Source organism: Pelodiscus sinensis, chromosome 6 (assembly GCF_052426305.1).
Source record: "Pelodiscus sinensis isolate ZL-2025 chromosome 6, ASM5242630v1, whole genome shotgun sequence".
NCBI lineage: Eukaryota > Metazoa > Chordata > Testudines > Trionychidae > Pelodiscus > Pelodiscus sinensis.
The window spans coordinates 46540505-46565632 of NC_143057.1; the positions used below are offsets into that span (position 1 = coordinate 46540505).

At 39.0% G+C, this 25128-nt stretch overlaps 1 protein-coding gene across 1 annotated transcript in view; it reads right to left on the bottom strand.

The window, feature by feature from the left end:
* CNTNAP4 (contactin associated protein family member 4) overlaps positions 1-21994 on the bottom strand; it is a 304206-nt gene extending 282212 nt beyond the window's left edge. The window contains exon 1 of the mRNA XM_075931856.2: positions 21589-21994. Coding sequence (XP_075787971.2) covers positions 21589-21673 — 85 coding nt within the window. The 5' untranslated portion in view covers positions 21674-21994. The remainder of the gene's footprint in view (positions 1-21588) is intronic.
* Positions 21995-25128: the final 3134 nt, after the last annotated feature.

The following is a 25128-nucleotide window of genomic DNA, read 5'->3' on the forward strand; positions in this document are numbered from 1 at the left end:
TATAATTCCTCTTGAAGAGAGGATTTTTGTCTCCACTGGTCCCCTTAGAAGACTGTTCCAGAACTGTATTATTCTGCTGGTTAGAAACCTTTCTCTAATTTGAAGCCTAATCTTGTTGATGGCCAGTTCACATTCATTTATTCTTATATCAACAATGACATATAACTCAAATAGCTCCTTACATTCCCTGGTTTATCCCTCTGAATTCAAAGACAACAAACATACTTCTCCTCAGCATGCTTATAAGACAAGACTAAAGAAGTCAATTTATTTGAGTGTCCTCTCAAGGTAGATCTTCCATTTCTCCGATCAGCCTAGTAGCCCTTCTTTCAACACTTCCAGTTTGAATTAATCTTTCTTAACATGAGATTTAGTAGATACAATCCCTGTCTCTACTGGAAATACCTTGCGTTAGCCTTTTTCACGACTGCACCACATAGTCATCTTCTGATCAGCCAACACACCCAGCTCTTTTCCAGTCTCTGCCACTTCCAGCTGTTATGTCCCCAACTAATGCATTGTCCACTATTAGATTTCATCCCAGCCCTACTAAATGACAGAATTTGTGTTCAATGTAATTGTTAGAGAAAAATTACGTAACTACCCTAAAACTGAGAATAAGCCAATTCTTGAGCCAAAGTCATTCTTATAAAGAAATCATTACTCTGAAATTATGGTTATTCAAAATGATAGGTCATCATGATACAATAATGGAAAAATTAATCATTTAAAATACATTGAGGTAAAATGAAAAAATAAATTGTTTCAGCAATGTTTTCCCAAGATTCCCAATAATTTTTATATTACATATATAAAAGATAACAAGTGCAGTTATATTATATATATGAACAACCTAACTATAGACTGTTACCTTTTTAAAATATATAAATTTTGGCTTTCAGAATTTGAAACCTGATATTTCATATGAAAAATTACTTGTAATGATTTGGAGCTGAATTAGCTTAAGTGAACACCTTACACAGTACAGGGCATAATAAAAAGCAATCATGTTTCAGTCAAATTCTACTAAGGAACTCAATGACAAAGGTGATTTTCAATATCTACAAAAACTATATACGTTATATGACAGAGGTTCATTTTTGACAAAATGAATTTAAAAGTCAGTTTCAGCTAGACCTCTTGAACACCGCAGGGCTCTAAGTTGGATTTGGGGATATACTGTCCTAGTTTTGATATACAGGTAGTAGTTTAACTAAATTTAAAACACCTATTGATTCACAGCAGTACTAGCATGTTACTTATTTATCTAGCTTTCAGAAAGATGGATAAGAAATTTATATAAAAATCAAAGTGAATCAAGAGAGACCACAATAAGAAATAGGACTGCTCGTTCATAATACAATAAAAAAGCATGCAATTCATTAACATCAAAGTAATTTCCAGAAACAATTGGTACATTTCAAAAGCAAACATTAAACATTTATAAAACCTCATCACTTATTTCATGAGGTAATTTAAGAAAGAACTCTAAGCACATATTGATTTTTAAAAATCCACAATTCACTGATCAGTTATTTTTTACATTGTGGTTATGTTTATTGATAAGGTATTTCACTTATTGTAAGAACAAACCCATTTATCTTTAAAGTACAAAAAGTTTCTTTGCTTTCTCTCATATATAATTTTAGCCTTAAACTATAATGAATGTTTTATAATCTCTCTCAAAATGTGGATTTAATAAAACCCTTATGATCTTGACATCTCACAGTTGAAATAAACCATACAGTGATAAACCTAATTTAAAGGCATATTATAACACCTGTAAAATCAGTATGTTGCTTTTATACTTAAAGGGAGTAGACACAATTCAAATACACTGTGATTTCATGGACCAGATTCTCCTCTGTGCGTTTACAGGTAGAAAAGAACCATATGCATGGAAGTAAGTTTACTTATAAATAAATCTGTATATTTGTTTCAAATTGCAGAATCATCCAGATAAATACATACCTCACCAAAAAGTATCAGTGTATCATGATAGCCATTATCACTGTATCATCTTACTCACATTGTGGCCCACATATACTGCAGTCTAGCAGATCCATGCCTGGAAACAAACTGGAAATGGGATGTGTGGACAGTTCTGAGAACCCAGGGCCCTCCAAATTAACCCAGACATCTGGCCCAAGATTAAGGAACCCTCAGGCTGTTCTAACTGATGCTAGATCCCCACACCCCAGACCCTGGTGCAAGCCCTTTGAGCAGGAGGCTGTAGGAGTAGCATAGAAGCTGCAGTATCGGCTCTACATCATCTTCTTATTCCCAACACTGTGGGATCACCCATGGGGCCAACCAAGTCAACTTTGCAGACCAAGCAAACCCACTTTGTACAAATAATACAATTCAACAGTGGTAGGATATTTTATGAGCAGAAACTCATCATACTATTTTTAAAGGTGGCTTGATTCAACTACAACTGAAATCAGTACAAAGATTCCTATTACATTTACTGGATTTGGGTTTGACCTATAAATTCTCCAGGGCAGTGATGCTGAGCCAGATTCTTGTATTGGCTTCTGTTCCCTTTGCATCATAAAGGAGTTGGACTCTGACCAAAACTGACTAGCAGAGTGTGTGCTCCCTGTTTCAAAGCTATGTCAGAGGGTTAAATCAGGAGCTCCAAGTTGCACCAGGAGTGAGACAAGCCACAATAAATAAGGAGCCTCTTTTCTCCCTATTTACTCTCAGGTTGAGAATCCTGCTGTGTATTTGTACATTTAAAAGCCTCTAAGGTGCCACAAGACTACTCACATACTTCTCATGCTTTAATAATAATAATGAGGCAGACAGTATCATTGGCCTGCAAACTTTTTCTTACTTGCTATAGTGCATGAGAATGAACAATGCCAGCTTACCTCCCAGGTACTGGGTTAAGTGTGAAGAGCTGAAAGCTACCAAGGTTAGCTTTTTACATGTAAACGCTGTACATTTCATACAGAAACTACTTACAATAATGGAGTCCACACAGCAGGTATTATTTAGTCATTATTCAGAGGAGAATTGGATTTTAAGAGACATTTCATTACATTTATCCAGTACTACTAGATCTTTAGTCCTCTGATAATTTTCTAATTTTGTATTTGTCAAGATCAACAACTATTTCATTATCTACCAATAAAAGTATTTGCAGAAAGTAACCATGATTTAAAAAGGGATTTTTGTACTGTAATTTTATAACTACTGAAGAAAATGTTTTAAATGTTTTCACCTGAAGAGATGTTAATGATATTAGAAATTCCTATTGGTGAAGTAATAGCAACAGTCTTATTCATCTGTAGTTGTGACCTTATTAGTTTTTTAGAAGTTAATACATAAGGAAGTATATTTCTTCTGGATAAATGTAACAGTATGGAAATATACACTCACAATGTAAGAAAATTCAATATGCTGATGGGGCTAGTTCTCAAAACAAAAAAGCAAATGAAAAAAACCACAACCCCCACTCCTGCAGTAGAACACATAGTATTTTCAAACTAGGTAAGGAAAATAAAAACTTTCAATGAAAACAAAGATCTGTCAGACAAGAAACTAATGGACAGAAGTTAAAGAGGCCTGTGGCTGTGGCATTCCTATAAGGCAGCTTTCAAAGTCTCTCTCATACTGAACAGTCTCTACCTCAATTTATTATGAGCACTAACAGCTAGTGGTATGTCTACACTGCACCATAAATCGAAATAAGGTATGCAATTTGAGCTACCCAAATTGCATATCTTATTTCAATGCTACTTTGAAATAGCTTATTTTGTCATTTGGCGCTGTCTACACAGTGTCAAATTTCAAAATAAAGCGCTATTCTGAAACATCCCTTACTCCTCATACAATGAGGTTTACAGAGATGTCAGACTAGTGAGCCCAAAATAATGGACTTACTGTAAAGATGTGGGATAGCTATTTCGGGATACTACAGTATCCTGAAAAAGCATTGCAGTGTATATGTAGCCTAGGAGCCCTAATATTGGACCAAAGCACCATTGTTTGTTTTGGTATCACTGTACAACATTGCATCAAGTTATGATTTGATGTATCAAAAGATAGAGAGAAAAATTAACAAAGACACTTAAAAGATTTTGCTACATTACTTACATACTGAAACACAGTTATAATGCTACCTAGCTGTGCACACCAACAAGAATCATCATGCATCACATCACTAACTAGTTTTAGAAAATTAATAGTTCTTTTAGGACATTATTTTGCAATTTACTTGCACTGCAAAAGTAAGCCTGTAGTGTTATAACTAAAATTCCATAAGAAAGGTTAGACTGTGGGAAAAGTTGGACTGTGGAAGCAATTTGCCTTTGTAATTATGCAGCCAAATGATCTCACCACTAACATCCTTAACCAAATTATCATCTCTTATCAGTAAGTCAAAATCATAAAACGACAGGAGAACAATCTGTATGATTTTCCATTCTTTTCTACATGTTGGGTGTGAGCAGGAGTGAGTAGCTGAGGTTGGGAATGACAGAATATTATTCCTCAGGCCACTATTCAGGTTTGCATTACCTCTCATGAATGTTGTGTCCCTTCCCTCTGCAACTTTAGTTTATGTAATATTAATTCTCAGGGCATGTCTACACTAGTGAGAAGATTGACCCTCTGGAGGTAGATCTTCTAGTGTTTGAGTTAGCAGGTCTAATATAGACCTTGAAGGGCACGTACTTTCAAAATAGCTACTGTTATTTCAAAATAACATAGTGAACATCAACACAGCAAGCCCGTTATTTTGAAATAATTTTGAATTATTCTTATTTTTATTTCAAATTCTATAACACTTATTTTACAAGGAATAATGCTTATTTTGAAATAACTATTTCAAAATAGGGTGTATGTAAACAGGGCAGTTGAGTTATTATGAAATAAGTGGCCTCCAGGACTTCCCATAGGTACCCTGCTGGCCACTCTGTCCACACTAATCAGAACTCTATAGTTCCTCTTCCACAGCAGCCCTTAAAGAAACAGTCACAGGGGAAAGGGCTTGTGGCACAATGTAGGCCCTGACAGCCCTGTGCCACATAGCAGCAGCCATCACAGCTGTTCCTGCTGCCATGAGTGACCCCTATGCTCCCACTGAGTCCTCTACGGCTGCAACTGAGTAGGCAGCCAGTTCCCAGGACCCTGCCCGGGAATGAAAGAGGTGCACCTGCCTGGTGTGGTGCAGAGATCCTGGAACTCATTAAGGTCTGGAATAAGGAGGATCCAGAATCTCCACACTAGGCACAGAAATGCAGATGTCTATGGCCAGATGGCTGACAGCCTGGGCCACAAAGGCCACGTGAGCACCCAGAGCAGGTGCACATGAAGATCAAGGAGCTCAGGCAGGCCTATGCCAAGGCCAGGGAGCACAGCACCCACCCCAAGGCAGCACCCTAGACCTCCCCTTATTATGTGCAGCTCCACCGCATCCTGGGGGAGGGGGAGGTCAGTCCTTTCCACCCCCCTCGTTGTGGCCTCTAGGCTGGAGACACTCATCATCACCTTCCAGGGAGAGCAGAGCTGGTGTGGAGGAAGAGGAGGAGGAGAAGACAGATGAGACCAGAACCAGCTTTTTTCCCGCCAGCCAGGAGGTCATGCTCACTCTGTAGCTAGTACCCTCCTTCAAGGATGTCTCCCAGGCTTCATCCGAAGCCAGGGAAGGCCCATGAAGTGAGTGCCATTACTTTCCTTTACACACATGGGTAGAGGTGTTGGTGGGCGGTAAGGGGATGCTGCATGCTCCTTGCTTGGCCATCTTGGGCTGGAGATCACGCAGCAATCTGTGTACATGGGTGCACATGGAGCATCAGTCTGGGGCATGCAGCCCCAGGAGGCTTCAACAGAGGACCCTTGTGCTCTTGCTCAGTGTGTCTGGAGAGGTCTGCCTTACTCCCAACACTCAGGGAGAGGGCTTCCACCACTCTCTCCCCTTCTCTAGGGTACCCTGTTCCAGCAGTTCACCAACCTCATGGGACAATAAAACAAGAGAGTCATACCTGCATAACCACAGACGCAATGGCTGATCTCCCCACAGAGCAGTAGCTGTCCAGCATGGTGAGCTTCCAAAGGGCAATAGCTACCCACTTCTGGAGGGAGATGGTGGATTTCATGTGTGTGTCCCATTGCCTGAGGGCGGAGGTGAGCCATTCACACACCTCCAAAAAGGTGTCCTTCCACATGCAGTAATTCTGGAGCCACTGTTGGTCATCCCACCAGTCAGAACTGGTGTCCAGTCGCCAGAAGTGGCAATGCACAATGTGTGGGGAGGAGGGGGGTTGAGCTGCATGAACAGCACCTGGAGACAGGAGAGGAGGTGTCCTGCAATGAGCTGGGGGTCCTGTTCCTGCAGGGCCATGAGGGTAGCCTGAAGAAACTGCACCAGGAGGTGCATCATGAGATGTAAGAGCCGTTAACTGCTTGGAGGCAGGTCCGGCTCAAGACAGGAGTGCTGTGATATTTGCAAAGGCCGCCAGAACACACATAGTGAAAAGGCTTTTCTGTTCCTAAAGGAAGTAGAAAAGCCTGAGACACAACTGTACAGAGGGGTCCCTTTATGCACGAGCCTCAGGTATCTGCTATGGGAAATGGCTGCTGTCCTGATGCTCTGCCTGAAGTGCTTTCAGGTGGCCTTAAATGTGATTCAGCATCCAATGAGTGTAGGTGCTCTATTTCTAAATAGCCTAGCACTACTTCGATGGCCAATTGCTGTGTAGATGTGCTATTTTGGAATAAACTATCTTGAAATAGCTTATTCCGAAATAAGTGTGCAGTGTAGTCACACCCTAAATCAAACAGTTAGGGAAGCTCCTACCGTTGCCTGGTACTCCTTGTTCTGTGAGGAGTAAGGGAAGTCAATGGGAGCTTTTGCTACTGTTGCCCTCCCGCTGTGTGGACGCCACTATGGCTCGGCTTAAGCCAACTCTAGCTACACATTTTGCATAGATGGAGTTGTGTACCTTAAACCGACCTGCCTGGACTAGTGTAGACAAGACATAATTGACCATGCTCCTGTCTTTCTTTGCCCCACACCCCAAAACTCACCAGGCATTCATGTGGAGGAAGCCACCTGTTGAACACAGTTCCATTCTACATAATCTCCTTAGACTTTCCTCCATGCACATACTTCAGTTTGGAACAATACCAATTCTGCTTTCTGCTACTGACTCTACTTTACACTATACTGTTAACTTACTCAAAAAGAATTCTAGTAGAAAAGAGAAGCAGATTTTCTGATTACAGAAGATAAAATGATTTGTCCCTATCACATTATAAGTGTGTATACAAAGCTTCATTTCACTTTTGTTTCAACAAGTTATCCAGTGTTAAAATAAAGCTCAGTAGTCTTTAATTTCTGGGATCAGCACTTTTGCCTCTTCTATTTTATTGGTTACCCACCCACCTGCCAAAGCTAAATTCTTTAAGGGATCATATATTCTTGCTATTAGGTCAGCAACTTCATTTTTTCAATTCCTTCAGGACTATTGCAGGGAAAGAACCATTTGTTTTAGTGATTTGTTGCATGGGATACTGTCAGATACAGAAGCGTCAAAGGGAGGCGTTGAAACAAATTGACAATTTAAATAGCAACATGTCACCAGAATCAATGGTTCCAAGGAATAATCATTTATGTGGTACATACTATAGGGCCATAATTTGGCTGAAAATGCCCAGCAAAGAATTTCCCAAGTGTGCCTCAGAATAAGGGGTTGTCTTGGAAGAGGGAAGGGATGTGGATATGGAACCTACTATACTGGCCCAGAAAAGGCCCAGACGTGACTCGACATTCTATTGTGCTAGTTCAAGGAGCTGCAATGAGCCTTTTGACTTCCACAGATTTCTGCACAAAGCAGTACTTTGGCAAAGGACAAAATGTAGCACATAACCTTCATCATCGCCACATCACTGTCTGCAATATTTTTGTAAAGTGTATTGTATAGCCAGTGAGGAACAGATAGCATATGATCATTACTCATCATAAACAGAAAGAATATAAACCAACGTCTTTGTTGGTACACAAAACTAGAATCAGAACGGCTGTACTGGGAAACCTGAGAGTATTATCTTAGTAGCTCAGTAACTTAGGATCCTATGAAAACAAATGTCAGCCTTGTTCAACTGTAATTCTTCCTACGGTTTTGCTGGTGCCATGCTACCCCTCCGAGCAACAGATCTAGCAGCCCTAGTATGCTTTTAACATTCTTCATTCACAAAACTCTGGAGAGTGATCAGAAAGCTTTTCCATTTAGGCACTTGCAGGGCAGTGTAAATGATATTCACCAGTCAACTTAAAGGCCCGCTAGTCCCGCTAGAATTGTTAAAAATAACAGACTGCTTCCTTATCTGTTTGTCATGCCTGCATGTACTCTACTAACATGCATTCATATTTTCAGAAGCTGAAACTTCTGAGTTATTAAGAGGAAGGATTGTGTTCAGTAGTAACACATCAGGGTAGCAAAGAGCCCTGTCATTAAGATGAGAAGCAAGCATTTTCACAAACTAACAAAAATTATATCTCAGTGTGGTCATTTGTTAGTGTAGAAATAGGTAAATTATGGTGATATGATTGTTTTCAAAACATAAAAAATCTGCTTATATCTCTATAAAACTGAACTCTCTTAAGATACCTCTCTTGTACATTTAGTTATCGTGGATAAAGAACAAAGGGCTATTGCTTTTGGGAACTATCAAGCAAAGTTTACTGTATTTGTATCTTACCAACTTACGCATAGTCAAAATGGGAGGAACTTATGTTCTGTGACCCAAACTAGAGCTCTCTTATCCTGACTGCAGCTCTGTTGTATATTGTACACTCAACCACTGTGCACATCTATTTGTGGACATCAATGGAAGTTTCATGTACCTCCTGAGTATGGAATAGAGATGGGCATTATAGACAGCAGAACTGCAGTGCGATTTGAATGCATTAATATATTATGTTATTCAGATCTGAATTGCATTAATATATTAATGTAAAATGATGCCAAACTAGGAGTTTTGTTTTTGGTTTTAAACAAGGGTGTATGGTGATTACTCACAGCCATATGGACAAGAAGCTTACTCTTTTAAATTGAAACCTGAGATTCTCAAGCCACTGTTTGAAAACCAAGGCTTTAAGAAAAACACCAAATCATCATAGGAATCATGAGTGCTGCAACACTACAGTTGGAAATGATATTTTCATGCACAAACATAATTTGCATTTTAGTCTATTTGCCTGTATAAAAGATGGTGCCTGCAAAATAGGCCATCAGGTTGAAATCACTTTAAAAATTGGCTCTTGATATATTTCAAGATAACCATTGATCACTTGTTAAAATTTGCCAGGACCTATACTTTAATACAGTCAAATAATCACAGAACTCCCAAGGGAATAATTACTGTTGAAGGATGGCAAGTATTCCACCCATCATACCCAAAACTCCAGATTTCTTAAGATCAAAACCTCCACACAGAGCACCATAGTCAGGCAGTTCATCCCCAGCCAAACCATATGTCAGAGCTAGAGACAATTCCAACTGTTGGAGAGCATGCCAGGAAAACATTGCTTCTACAGGAAAATTACAGTCTGGCATTTGGATTTGTGATTTATATAAGAGGACAAAGAGAAAGTGCCTAAGTAACTCAGAGCAGCAGCTCTTCAAAACTTGCTTTTGACTGAAAATGCACATTTTTTTCTTAGCATTATGAGACATTCCGAACACCAAAATCCACATCTTCCTAAGCAGCAAAAACACTCAAGAGACACAAAAATGTCAATACAGGCAGTCCCCGAGTTACGCGGATCCAACGCAGACCAGGGAGAGGAAGCAAAGCGGCGGAACACGTGGGCAGCGGACAGGGCTGTCAGCTGGCAGCGCGCTCCACGGCTTGGCTCTGCTTTGCCCCCCCCCCCCCCCCGGTCTGCAGACCAGGGGGACGGGGGGGCAAAGCAGAGCCAAGCCGCGGAGCACGCGGGCAGCGGACAGCCCAGACGCGTCTGGGCTGTCCGCTGCCCGCGTGTTCTGCCGCTTTGCTCCCCGTCCCCCTGGTCTGCAGACCAGGGGGACGGGGAACAAAGCAGAGCAAAGCCACAGAGCCCGAGGGCAGCAGGACAGCCATGGCGCGTCTGGGCTGTCCCGCTGCCCCCGTGCTCCATGGCTTTGCTCCGGACACCTTTGGTACAGCAGCTGGGGCGCTGCCAGTTGGTCCCGTAGCGCCGCTCTGGGCGCTACTGGACCAACTGGGCAGCACCCCAGCTGTTCTGCCCCAGGCGTCCTGATTCAGCCACTGCTGGTCAGATTCAGCAGCGGCTGAATCAGGACGCCTGGGGCAGAGCAGCTTGGGTGCTGCTGGGTTGGTCCAGTAGCGCCGAGGAGCGGCCACGCTACTGGACCAACCCAGCAGCACCCCAGCTGCTCTGCCCCAGGCGTCCCCAAGTCAGCCGCTGCTGAAACTGACCAGTGGCTGACTACAGGAAGCCCCTGCCCCGGGCTTCCTGGAATCAGCTGCTGATCAGTTTCAGCAGCAGCTGACTTGGGGATGCCTGGGGTTCTTAAGTTGAATCTGTATGTAAGTCAGAACTGGCGTCCAGATTCAGCCGCTGTTGAAACTGATCAGTTTCAGCAGCGGCTGAATCTGGATGCCAGTTCCGACTTACATACAGATTCAACTTAAGAACAAACCTACAGTCCCTATCTTGTACGTAACCCGGGGACTGCCTGTACATTATTTGAAATGAATTACTTGTAAGTTTAAATGTTATGTCTAAGCAAACAGATTGATCCAAGTTTGATCAAGACTATTGCCACTACAAACATTTTGTATTTGCTTCCAAGCTCTAAGTAGAACATTTTACATTATGAGCTAAAATATTCTTACAAGTTAATATATTAACATTAAGAAATCACCTACCCTGTGTAGGGGAGGAGAAAGTAGGACTGAACTAATTATGATCCATCTCCGATATAAGCCAGCCTGATTAATGTCTGGGTTTCCCCTCATTTAAATTTTTCCCAAACATTTGAGTAAGTGGGAGCACTTAAAATAATGCCATATTTTGCATATTAAGTTATTGAGGGTTACAATGATTTTTCCAAAATGTGTTCTTCCTGCATGATCAATTAGGAAGAAAAAGACCACACAAACGAACCATCTCTTGCATAACACAATCAGCGATGGCTAATTTCTGATAAAGGATATACTCAATCATGCAGGAAGTAGAATTCCTGCTAAATGAGTTACTAAAAGGAAAGCAAAATTGTCAGGAACTTTCTTAAAGTGAGGAAATGGATTAAAAAAGGCCACCTTACACGTATCAGCACTTCAATCCATAGGTGCCTGTCCTTAAAGGAGGTGTTATTTTAAAGATGTATGGAGCCTTTATTTTAAAGGAGTTTCAGGGGGTAGTGGAGTTAGTTTGTTACAGAAAAAACAACAAAAGATCTGGTAGCACTTTATAGACTAACAAAACATGTAGATGGTATCATGAGCTTTCATGGGCACAGCGCACTTCTTCAAATGACTGGAGTTATGAGTGATGTGGGTTAGTTGGAACACCACCTACTTAATAACAACTGACGGTACTAACAGCTCTCCGAGTGGTATCCTTCCTGTCTTGGGAATCTATTGACTTTGATTTTTATCTGCTTAGGTTTAAGTACACATTCTCCAGATACTTAATGATGCTCTGCTCAACCTCCCCCCCGCTTTTTCTTTCTCCCCCTTTCCCTTCCCCTCTTCTATTTATTTTGAGTTTTCATATCCCAAACACATAGCTACAGTCATCTGAAGAAGTGGGCTGTGCTCACGAAAGCTCATGATACCATCCACATGTTTTGTTAGACTATAAAGTGCTACCAGACCATTTGTTGTTTTTATTTTAAAGGTGAGCCACATAACAGCTCATAGTGCCTGTATTGTGTAGAGTCCTGTCCCTCAAATTTTGCTTTCAAGTTCCTTCTGTTCTCTCTAGTGAGCATCACTATACAAAAAACACCTGAGTTTAAATCTTGCATACAATAAGAGTGAAAAACCTGAAGGAATAAATACAGAGTGTATATTTTATATATTGTTGCTATGTATTTATGTTAGAGAAAGCAAGGTCAGAGAAATGATCTTTGCTGTCAGAAGGCAAGGTCATGAGATTATGATGGGCCTTCGATCCTGGGAGAGGTCATTCCATGGTGTTGGGCTGGCCCTCTGGGACTCATTGATAGTCAACAGGACTTGGATCCTTAATGCCTACATCACTTTTGAAAATGGGACTCCGAATCTTGGGCTCAGCAGCACATAGGGGCTTTTAAAAATTCTACACGTCATCTCAGATCCACTGGCAGCCTTTGTGGTTCCACACCTCTTAAGAGACTGATTTCCTAAACAGGGGAACAACCAAAAATTATTCTAACAGTCTCTTCCCCTCCCCCAGTTTCTTTTCAGTCAATTTGGATAAGTGGGTAATTCATATTAGCAACCTAGCTCTATATTTGCTTTCTTTGGACAAGGCAGGATGAAAAGGCAGTTATCCATCACACTTTCACACAGACAGGTGACGAAAAGCTAAGTTACATCCAAAGTGTCTTGCTTATCACTACTTCTTAGTATGTTTTGAAAAAGCTCTTTCTCAAGCAAAAGTCCCGCTGGTTTCCAGGAGAGATGTATCTGAGTAAGGACCTCAGGATCTGGTGCACAGCTTTTAACTTTTTAACAATATTTCTCCATTACTGATATGTGTGAATGTTTCTTTAAAGAAAACAACCAGTGCCTCTTGGCATGATTAGAAAATGCTTGCCACCTACACATTTTGATTTCCTCTGTATAGTAGACAGCAATGCTCTCGTTGATCAGTGAAAGGAGTTGTAGTGAGATATGCAGTTTGCTAGCTTACAGAATGTCAGATCTTTCCAGACTGCATGACAGTCAGGTTACCACCACCATTAGGTGCTGAATACCAAGAAGGCTTTAAAAGATCCATAATGGCACTGAGAATCTTTTCTGCTTTATCACTGTGACACAGAAGGGAATGTGGAGGCTGTAGTATATTACTGACCATTCACATCCCTTTTTACACAGCTTGCTTTCTGCTATAAAGAAAAATAACATCAGCACAAAGAGAACATTAAATTCTAGCAGGGCTTGGGGTTAAATCATGCCTTTAAATCACAGCCTATATTACAGAATAATATAGAAGGAAAGCACCGTAGCATGAGTTCCGGGAGGAACTGTGCATCAGAAATTGTGGGCCCACTGAGGTCAATGAGTCTGCCTTTGATTTCGGTGGAGCCAGGATTCAACCAGTGTTTCACTCTTCCTACTCAATGGCTCCCACAACTCTGCCATTACCCACTCCCTGCTTGGTTTCCTCTGGTATGTCTAGAGCCAGCACCTGCAGTAGTCTGAATAGTCCCTGCACTCACAAGAGGTCAAGGTGTGCAACAGTGTCCATACAGAGCACAGCAGAACACTTTTTTTGTTTGTTTTTGTCTCCTTCAGCTCCTCTGCACTTACATGTCTTTATAAACTGACCTGTATCACATTGCTTCAGTAACTGGCTTTTCTATTACATGATTTTATATTATGACACTTTAGGGCTCATCGAGACTACACTAAAATGTCAAAAGAGGATATGTAAATTCCGCAGGAATTCCTGTGGAATTTGCATATCTTCTTCCGATCTCACTTTCGAAAGCAGAGGTTTCAAAAGTGAAAGTAGTCTGGATGCAGTTTTTTCGGCAACCCCCCCCCCTTTTTCGAAAAGCTGCGTAAACCTCATTTTTCAAAAGTGAGATCGGAAGAAGATATGCAAATTCCCACAGCTTCTTTCGACACTTTAGCATAGTCTAGATGAGCCCTTTGTGTCTAAACAGATGCTAACAGAGACCACCACTTACCTTAAAAAAGGCATACCAGATAATTAGTGATTCAAGTAAGAAACCTGAAAGATTACAACTATGGTCTTAGTACTTCTACTTAATTAGATCTGAAGGAAAAATCCTGGCAGTGGCTAACTAATCTTTTTATAATAATATCACCTCAAATATCGTGAGTTTTACTTCAGTATCTGCCACTGTGAAAAGAACATGTGTAATAGTTATATTTTTGGTCTCCTACAGTAATTACAGATTTCACATACTGATCACATTTAATCAAACCACAGGAGACTGACACACACAAATTATACTGCAGGTGAGTTAACTCAGATGCATTAGGCTCCCAACATGGAATACAAGCTATCTACTTCACTGTGCTATCAATGTGAAATCTCATCTAGATGGCATCTGTTTGGTTTCTTGTTGCCCAAGGTGCTGTCCTACAGACTTCTTCTCATAATAAGCTGTTCAATGTACTCTGCTAGTTTGGTGCTTCACTCAGCCTCAGAGTAACATCAGGTACTACATCTTGCATAACCCAGAGTATGTTGTGAGATTTCACAGATTTATCCTAAAATCTGTGTTTTTGCAGTAACCACGAACAGACCATCCAGTTAAAATCAGCCACAGCCAATGGAGCAAAGTTGAATGCATTTCAATAGCTTCATACAACAGGTGATATTTTTAAACATTTTTAAAAGACACCATAAGAACATGTGCTGAATAGTTTTTCTAATAAAATTACACTTTAAAAACCTATTATTCCTTTAAAAATCTCCTCCAATTGGTATGCAATTGTGGACTGATGCAAATTTCTAAACGTGCAAGATATAATCTACTTGATAGCCACATAAAGAATGTTATTTAATAATGGAAATAAATTCAAATGCTATAAAATGTTGTTTCTAATCTAATTTTCCCTTAATAGCACACATGTAAATAGACTAGTTGCACAAATATTGTCATAGAAACAAACAAGCACTTTACCAGCTAGGAAGAAGCAACACCTTATTCTTGGGCACTATCAAGTGATGAGATATACTTAATAAAAAGGTAATTAGACCAGTTACCCAGCTGGATAGACTTCCTACTGTGTCCTCCCCCTTTGTGATTCAAAACCTTAGAGGTAGTTTTCAGCACTGATCTATTAAATAGGTATGGTGTTTAAATAATTATTCTGTAGTTACTAATTTAAAACTCTTAAAAATGTCAAAAGTTTCCAGGTTTCAATCACTTTTCAAATTATTGCACTGAAAAGACTCATTAACTGGAACATAAACAATATCATTTTTATCTAACAGTTCACACTACTCTTTGGTCATTATAAGTAGAGGTCTAATTTCTAAGGAATCATGAAGAGAATTCACTCTTAAAACAAACAAGGTTTAGGATCCAATCCTCCTCTTACTACTATAAATGTATGCTGTCAATATGATCAGGCTCCGAGTAATAAGGTAATATCTTTTATTGGAGCAACTTCCACTCATGACAGAGACAAGTTTTCAAGGGACACAGAGGAAGAAGAGTTCTATGTGACGTGAAAACATGTCTCTCTCACCAACAGAAGTTAGTCCAGTAAAAGATATTAGTGAATCCACATTGTCTCTTCAGTTCTCTGGGATCAATGACTACAACTACATTGTGTGCAAGGTCTTAGACTGGGGTGAGCAAATTCTGGCCTGTGGTGTGGATATGGTCTGCAGGGTTAGTCCCTGGTAGACCCCCCCCCATCTCTATATTTACCTGTACCTCCTGGCTACATCTACACTGAAGGCTTTTTGTACAAGAACTGTTTTGCAAAAGTACTTGAGCAAGAGCACGTCCACACTGCCATGTGCTTTTGTGCAAGAGATGTGCTTTTGCCCAAGAGCATCCATGCCAGTGTGGATGCTTTCTTGTGCAAGAAAGCTCTGATGGCCATTTTAGCCATAGGGGTTTCTTGCACAAGAAATCCCTGTTGCCTGTCCACACTGCCTTCTTGTGCAAGAGGGCTTATTCCTCATGGGGAGAGGAATAGCTCTTGCGCAAGAAGGCCTCTTTTCTGACACTTTACTGTCAATGTACTTGCTCAAGAACATGTGTGCAATGTAGATGCTCGCAACTTTTTGCACAAGAACGGCCATTCTTGTGCGAAAAGCCTGCAGTGTAGACGTAGCCCCTCAGTATTGAACAATCGCAGGGCTTGTTGGCCATGGAACACTTTTCACAGCTAATGGTAACGTCAGAAAGCCATATCCCAGTTTATGCCACTTCCTACCACTCCCATAGGCAACGAATTACTGTTTGAGACCAGTAAGAGTTGTGATCGCCCATTATCTGTTGAGGCACAGGTAAATATAGTACTAGTAGACCACCAGGGACTAACCCTATGTGCCACCATTACTTTTATTGCCATTATTGAATTGCTCTGTGTTAGATCTTGGGGGGTTTATTGATATGAATGTTCCTCCCCCCCATAATATACAAGTAGTCCTGTAGCACCTTAGAGACTAACAACATTAGATATAGATATAGATATAGATATAGATTATCATGAGCTTTTGTGGGCAAAACCCACTTCCCTCACATGAGCAAAGAGGAAATGTGTTTTTCCTATGAAATTTCTTGATAGAATATTTTATTTCTAAGGTGCTACAGGACTACTCGTTTTTAAAGTTAACACACCTCCAAGCCCTATAATATACAACATTCCTATCCAAAATTTCCTGTTAGCATATTTAAGTTGCCTCAAGTACAGTATTTACATTAAGAATTCTCCCTTTCGATACTGTGTCTTACATTCATTCCATTCAGGGCAGGGGTGACGGAGACATTTTGAGGTGTGTAAGTAAAGAGTGACAATACATGATGACACACTGAGGCTATGTCTACACTGCCATTTTTTTCAGCAGAAGATATGCCAATTGTGCTCTCATTTGCATATTTTCTGCCAATCCTTTTGTGGAAGAGGTTTTGCCACTAAAAAGCCCTGTGTAGGAGGGGCCATTTGTCGGAAAAAAAACCTTTTGCGCAAGATCCCTTATTCCTAAAAAAATGGCAGTGTAGACATAGCCTGAAGCATGAAGATATTGATGGCATACTCAATGTCAAAACTACAAATGAGTTATGCAAACCATGCCAAATAAGGGCAAATACATGTTTTATACCACATCATGTGCATACAACATAAAGCATGTTTTAACTAAATAAATATTTTATGCATGTTTTTACCAATGTTAGCAGCACTATTTGTTGTACCCTTCCACCTATAAAACCAGGTTCCCTTAATAACATGAATTAAAAGTGAAGGATTGTTACAGAGAGGAAAATTATAATTTATGAAACTTTAAAAAACTCAAAAATAGGTGTTTCATACAGAAAAATTATCTGATTTTAGCATCTGAATTATAGTATTACACTATTGGAAAGATTAATAAGATACATTTAGATATCTTTTATAGTGTTTGGAAAGCACATACCTAGCACATAGAGTGCTACTATACAAAAACAACTAAATATTAATACAGTATTAATAGAAAAGTGTGTTGATTAACATTGGGGGAAGGAGAGAATTCCTAACTTCCATCTAGATTGAAGCTCCTATGTTTTTGAGTTAGTGGCATCAGCAGGTTAAGAGCAGTAATAGTTTTGGAGAAAATATACTTTTTTTGGGGGGAGGCGTTGTTTTCCCCCCGTTGATTCTATAAGAAGCTGCTCTTAGGTTCTGAATGTTAGAAATAGTTCCATTGTTGATAGATTATTAGGCATACTACAGGTGAGTTTATCAAATTTCACACATATATCTTCTCACATGAATATAACCACTCTTTAAATTCTGTCGTTATGCTACTCATAAGCATATATAAACACACATCTATGAAACAACTCTTACTGGACCCAAAGATATGATTACTTCAAGATTTGCAGTTAATTTATGAATCTCTATCTCCCCATCCATCCATTTGGATGGGAGAGAAAGATTCATAAATGGATATTCATCTATAAGGGAGTTTAGAAGCTGCCATTTTATAAACCATAGAGATAGGATTCAAACTATTGACTATGCTCAGCACAATAGACCAAAGATCTTCAAGTGAATTCTGTACATTGAAAAAAATATGTTCTTGCCAATGCTTCTTTTGGTCTTGGTTTAAATTTATTTTTAATACATGCTTTTAACCTTACAGTACAATCATCCATGCAAAATACACTCCAGATACCATAGTCCATAATAGTGACCCTATCCATGACTGAGGTCTCCGAGTGCTAGCTCAATAAAAAAAAAATAGTAACATATAATAATGAAATTAAAATTAAATTAGTCTAGTGATAAACATTACTTCAGGATGATATTCTATGTTTCTTTCTACCTATAGCCTCTAAACCCTCTTACTGTTGGTTAGAAGTTCCACATTTTAATTCTGCACTTAGTTCAACCTTTTTCAATCAGTAAATACTGTGAAACAATTTTAACACAATGATAAATCAGGACCAAATTCTAAAATATTATTTCTAATCAAATTAACTTGTTTCCTTCTATTGAGAAACCACTTCTCTGAAGATGCTTCCAGTATAATGACTTAACCTAGGATAATATAATCATGAGGTAAAGGAAGATACCAATTCATTGAATCCTCATCTTGGAAAGACTCAATGCCACTAAGGTACTACTCTCTAATAGTAAAAGAAAAGTTATGTTAACAAGAAGTTCTAAAGCAAAGACCAGTTGACTTACAGAAAAGTATAATCATGTAACTGTGAATGTTTGTGCTGAGAGTATGAAAAGTAAACATTTCTGTAAATATGAAAGACTTTAGAAGCAGAAGTACATGCTTTCTGCCTTCACCTATATACAGAGAAATGATTTTATGTGAGAATTTTTAAATTTGTTGGCAGTATTACCATTCATTTCCCAAATCATCCTTAATAGTTTTGGTCACAGTTGAGCTGGAATGTGTGAGAGATTTAATTATGTTTCAGAAACACTTCATTTTCAGAGAGTTTCAAAAGAAGAACTGCACCTATCTCAGTTTCATGACCAAGTTTCAGGCAAGCACCCAGGAGCTAATTTACCAAGTGACTGATTTATAGCTGTAGAACCAGCTTCAAAATAAAATAAAAATGTTTGCTGTCCCACACACAAAATTTTACAGGAGTACTTGTCTTGATTCTTACTTTAAAATTTCTATATGGAGTTTCATAGTTTCTCATTTATGGCTGGGTAGGTCAGTTCCTTTTCAAATGCTTTTGGAGTTTTAACTCTTTGGTTTTGGAATTTTAACACTCTAAGTGAAGCAACATTAGTACAGAACTTTTCAACTGTATGAATTCCCAAAACCAGCCATTATCTTACTATGCTAAACTGGAGAGCATGTCATCCTTCAAGAAAGGTCATATACCCAGAGAAATACCATGTTTCAATTTCAAAATGATATGGTTTTTCCATTTTAAATAGGGTGTAGTTTAAAATGCTCTTATTCAGTGAAAGAATATCTGAGAACAATATGGATAAAAGAAATCCAGACTAAGAATCTGATTTTGTAATAGCTGTTTAGTCTGAGTTATTTGAATTCATTAATTCAGATCATGTTCTAAAAGGGATTTCAGTATGTGGTTAACTTCTAATGAAGAAAGTGAAGTATGTGAAAGGAAGAGTAGAATTACTGCTGCATAGTTTTGCAGTAATTGGGGTACAGGACACAACACTGCTAGGACATTTGAAAACTAAATGTGCAATTTCATTTTTTGTTGAAGATAGCCTGCCACTTCCGATGTACACCACCCCTTTAAAATTATTATCATGTGAAATAAGTGCATTTTTAGGATTCTCTTTTGTGTTCTTGTGTGAAATAAGGAGAGGTACAACCTTGTAGAGTCAAAATCTCCCAAATATTATTCCTAGCTCTGACATATGTTTAATGGTTTTAAGCTAGTTTATATTCTCCAAGCATCATTTTCACTATCTCTACATGGAGAAGTATCCTTATTTCCTTACTTCACAGGGGTGTTTTGATTATGAGATAATTATAGGCAAATCTCTTTGTGTAAGAAAAATAAAAGTGTATTAATATAGACATTCATTTAAGCTTTGCTTGCCTTTTCACTGAGAAGTACTAGAGAAACAAAAAGGATAGATGTGGTTCATACCTGATATATTTTACCCTTCATAATTCTGTACTAGAAAAAGCTTGATTTTTCCTAAGCCTTATTTCTTAAATTGTAAGAGTGACCTCTAGTGCTTTACTGTTTTGTTGTATTCTGCAAGTCCTATTTTGCAATAGTTTTAATGTGCCTTTCTGTAAACATCTGATTTAGTCTTGTGAATAATGCCAAATGCTATTAATGTGATTCAATTATCATGATCTTGTGAAAATGGATGTATTAATAATACAGAATGATTAAGAGAATTAATTGTTAATTTCAGATTAACAATACAGAATGATTAAGAAAATTAAAGCTGAGCCTGGACTGCAGCAGGGTTTTTTTCCAAAGAAGCTTAGTATTTATGTTTAGAGCTCCTCTATGCACTGGAGTATCAAATGAGATATGATTACCGAATGACAGCACAAGATCATTTTGGCGCTGCAGTGTGATCATCAGGCTCATTGTAGCATGTTTAGTTTGCAAGATGTCCACAGGAAAACTCTTCAATGCACACAGCGCTTCTAACTTTGTCATGGCTCAGATGTTTGCAGAGAGCTGTCCCCTGCTACAGTGCTGTAAAGTTGTTCCTGAACATTCCCAGTAGCACTAACACCCACATTCTTAAAATGCAGTCACTATCTCAGCCTTTCCCATTCACATGATGCACAGCCAGCCCTTCAACTGGATTAAAAGTCAAAACAAAACAGGGTGCTCATTTTAAACATCGGCCATTTAGGCTACTATTCTGATAGATGTATCAGAAATAAAAAGCTTTATGATTCCCTGAAGCCAAAGGAACTCAGAACAATTACGGAGTTGGTAAATTGCTTGGAAGTTAGTTTCTGATAAATTAGTCAAAGGTCAAAATGCTCAGACTCGATTCAACATTGAAATCAAAGATCCCAGTTCAAAGTCACATATACATCAGATCTGCCTTCTAAAGGACAGATTCCCTTACACAGTGTAATCACCTGTCTCTGTTTTGTAATACTACCCTACTGGCTACCTATGGTTTACTCATTTAAAAAAAAACTTTCTGCTGCTACTGATAGTGCCTTCTTCCTTAGTTGTACATGAGCACTATTCTCTAAGAAATCAGTGCACATTCCAGGAAATCTTGTCCTCAAGATTTTTTCTTTGTTACATTTTCTTTGCTCATAAACTGCATCTTACTATACATAAGTCTTATTTGAGTGCCTGCTTATTCCATGATATTCAGCTACCAGCTTTCTGAATTACCCGGTGCTAAAATCTAAGCTGATGCAGCATACAGTAGAAGTCTTCCAGTAATTTCAATGTAAGACAAAATGCCTTGTAAAACAGGAAACAAAAATTAAAATGGGAATGGAACATGCACTTCCTTGGTTAATTTCAGATTATACTGGAACTTGAACTTCTCAATAGAATTCTGTATATAGATTTGTATAAAAATTTTAGAATTTTAGAAGTTAGACAATGATATTTCTCAGCCAAAGAAACATTGTCAGCCTAGCTATTTGCTGTCATGTTTACAGATATATTAAGCATTTAGTTCAAGAGCAAGATTTATTTCAAAGCTAAATGAAATAGCCCAGAAGTTTTCAAAGCAGTGTGCTCTGAGTTTTAAATAATTTGCAATACTTACATTTATTTCCTGACACTATTGTGTTCCAGTTCTGAACCAATAACAGAAACAGCAGTTTGAAGATGATTTCAGTGACAGAATCCATGTTCACATGTATTGAGGCACCCAAAAGAACTGAGTATTAGGGAACAGCTGTTCTGCACTTCAATCCTATTCTTGCTTCCTCTTCTCTCTGTCTCTCTTTCTCTCTGTGTGCGTCTCTCTTCTTTCAGTGCATCCCAGTAGTCAGATTCCTCAGTCAAACGCACTCTGCATCTGCTCACACATGCACACACACGGCCAAATCTGCTTTTTTTTCCCCCCCTTCCCTAACAACAGCAATCCCTTAAGAACAGCAGCAAGAATCACTCCTCCAATTTCACAGAATCACTCAGGGCTAAACTGCAAGACTACCCTGACAGCTTGCTTACAGAAGCTACACGTTCACATGTGTCCTGGACACCCCTTGTGGTGATAGGTAGGAAATGTGAGTCTCTAATGAAAGCCATATAATATGATAGAACATTCTGCACATATGCACCGGGACAGTCTTTTCTGGGCTTTCACTATGCCCAAGTCTTTACAGTGATTTTTATATATGTGAAATGTATTTATTTGGTGTACATCCTGGTTTTCTCTCCTTTTAGACACTATATCCAGAAAGAACTTTCAGTTGCTAAGGCACTTAGAAATATTATCTTTTAGAGATAATATATTATGTTTCTCAAGCATTTGTGGCAGGAACTCTAAGAGGGGAGGCAGAAAGTGCACTGGACCTAAGTGAGAAAAGTAAATGTAGGAAGTAGTAACCTAGTCTCCATAAGAAAATAATGCCTCAGAAATTTTGTAATAACCCATAAATGAAGGAGCTTCAATAAGATTGGTGTCACTTGGTTAAGCTTGTGTCAGCATTTCCTGACTGCTATTGCTCATTTTGAGGGTTAAAATAAAATACTTTGGTGGATCTTTAGCACACAAGATATTAACATTAAAGATATTAAGTGTTCTTTAAGCTGTCTAAAGGATTGTTATAGGAGTATAAAAGCTTTAGCTTGGATTTATTTTTCAGAGGGATTGTGATGTATGTATTTTAATTTACAGCCTCAAAATATACTTGAAAAACTGGCTAGAGTGGCCATGAATGGTAAACAGAGTAATAAGTACAAGCCTGATTACATGTTAAAGACTATCATTTTATTAGGTCTCTCCTGGCATCAGTGAGGCATTTTGTGCTAACAGTGATCATTCACCTCACAGACTGGTGGAGATTCTGTCACTACCATTTCCTCTTGGTTCCCATGACTAGATTCAGACTATAGACTGCACCGGAGGCTACTAGAATAATGTGCAGATTCACCATATTCCCAGCTTCTCTAATACATGCCCCTGTTCCAACAAGTACCCTCTTCCTTAAGGTCTCTCAGAAGCCTCTATGAATCTCCCAATCTGATATAAAGGTGGAGTTCACATCTCCTTGATGGGCTTTCCCCCCTATCAGGGGTCTTCCTTCAAAGGTTTATAGTAGGATAAACCAGCCTTGACAGCTGGTGTAAATCCTGCCCTCTTTATTGCAAACATACAACTTCAAAACACAGCAGGGCCATCAGTGGGCCAGACTGAAGAGAGTCTGAACTGTGGCATGTTTCAGACCACTCCCCCAGAACTCAATACAGGTCACCAATCAGAGTTGTTTGGCGATGGGAGCACGGTGGGAAGGAAGCCTGGCTAAGGCTCCCATAATCTAAACTTTTGGTTGCTTATCTAAGCCAAGCTTCCAAACATCCTGGCCATTCACTGATTTAACTAGAAATGGGGAAAGGAGGCGGTTTTGCTTTTACACAGCTACAGCACTTTAGTTTTGCAAAGCAAGACCATTGGTGGCTCAGATCAGGGCTTTAATTTAGCCAAACAATGTTTTAAGAGAGATTTGGAGAAAGGTTTGGTTTCTTTCTATCTATGAATGTGAACTAGGGTCATTCAGATAAGGAACCTTTTTTATCCAAACCACAACAAAAGTTCAGATGAGAGACAGCACAAAGAAACTTCAGATGTGCGTAAGAATCTTGTTTAGGCCCTTCTCCAGCTCATAATCTGGTTTCATAAAAATGGCATAAATTTGGAGTAACTCCATTAAAGACACCGAGATCAGAATTTGACCTCCTAATTTTAACCTATACTTCCTCCTTTATATTTGCTTATCCTATCTGAGTTTGCAAATACCTTGTTCTAACATGGCCTCTAGACTGAGCTCCATTGTCATTTCATTCCTTAAAATAATATTGACCTTCTGACAAATTGATCATTGGAAAAAATGTTCTTTCGACTGCATCCCAGCAGCTACTTCAAAAGATCAGTATCCCACGAGAGAGTCCTGAACTCTATAGTTAGAAAAAATTTTAAATTTGGAAAATAGGGCAAATAACACATAAAATCTTGGCAAGGACTCCCTGTGCAGTAAAATCCCATAGAATAAACTCTATGGACCATGGGGTTTCAGCATAGAAAGAGTAATAATTCTGATATAGTAAAATGGGTTATAATATTTGGGATAAATTTGTTTAGTAAAATACCATACAGTGGCCAAAAAAGGGTCACCTCTCATCTGTGTCTAAACTATGACACTGTAAGGATTAATCTGATCTATTCCTTGCCTTAAAAAAAAAAATATCCAGGGATATATTTTAATACAGTGATTCAGAGATGTGCGTGTAAAAGGACATGTCTTGCATTTTAGGTTAACCATCATGATCTTCCTTCAGATACTATATGATTCATTGTGATGAGATTGGCAGCTAAAAACCATACAAAATAATAAAGTGTGCCTTGCCTTGAATATTGCAACCTTCTTTCAGCCGTCCCCTCGTGACACCCCCACGCTCTCCAACATATTTAAAATGCTGCTGCTCAAACAATCTTCTGATGTTCTGACTGTATCACTCCTCTGTTTGAATCCCCAGCAGGCTCACTTTTCTCCCCCACATAAAATTCATGCTTCTCATTAAGTTCTGAGCTGTATCTTGAGGGCCCTGCACCCACTTTGCTCCAATTAATCAGTCTCCCACTCCCAACCAGCTGTTTATGCTCTTCACAAGTTTTTCTGCTCATTTATAGTCATCTCACCTTCATCATCATCATCATCATGGTCTATTCCATACTATTCTTTATTCATAAATTCCTTTCCTCTGGTATTCCAAACAACTTTCTCTTCAAATTCCTCTCCCAAATATACTTCTGTAAAGCAACATAATTTCCCCCAAGTGTATTATATATGTTTGAAATGTTGTGTATATATGTGTGTGTGTGTGTGTGTGTGCATGCATTCTTATGAATTGGGTCAATAACTTCATTTGTTTACAGTGTTAAGATAGCAGGGAATTATCCTCAGCATAGTTTGAGCTATAAATGGCTTGGGATGACTAGATTTCAGCAAAACTTAAACATCCAGTTTTGGTACTACCATCTTCCACTTTCCAAACATCCCCTGCTCTCTTTTGACAGATTCAAACTGAAATGAAAATAGCATTGCCCTGTAAAATAATTCTTATGCTGCTTCTTTGGCTA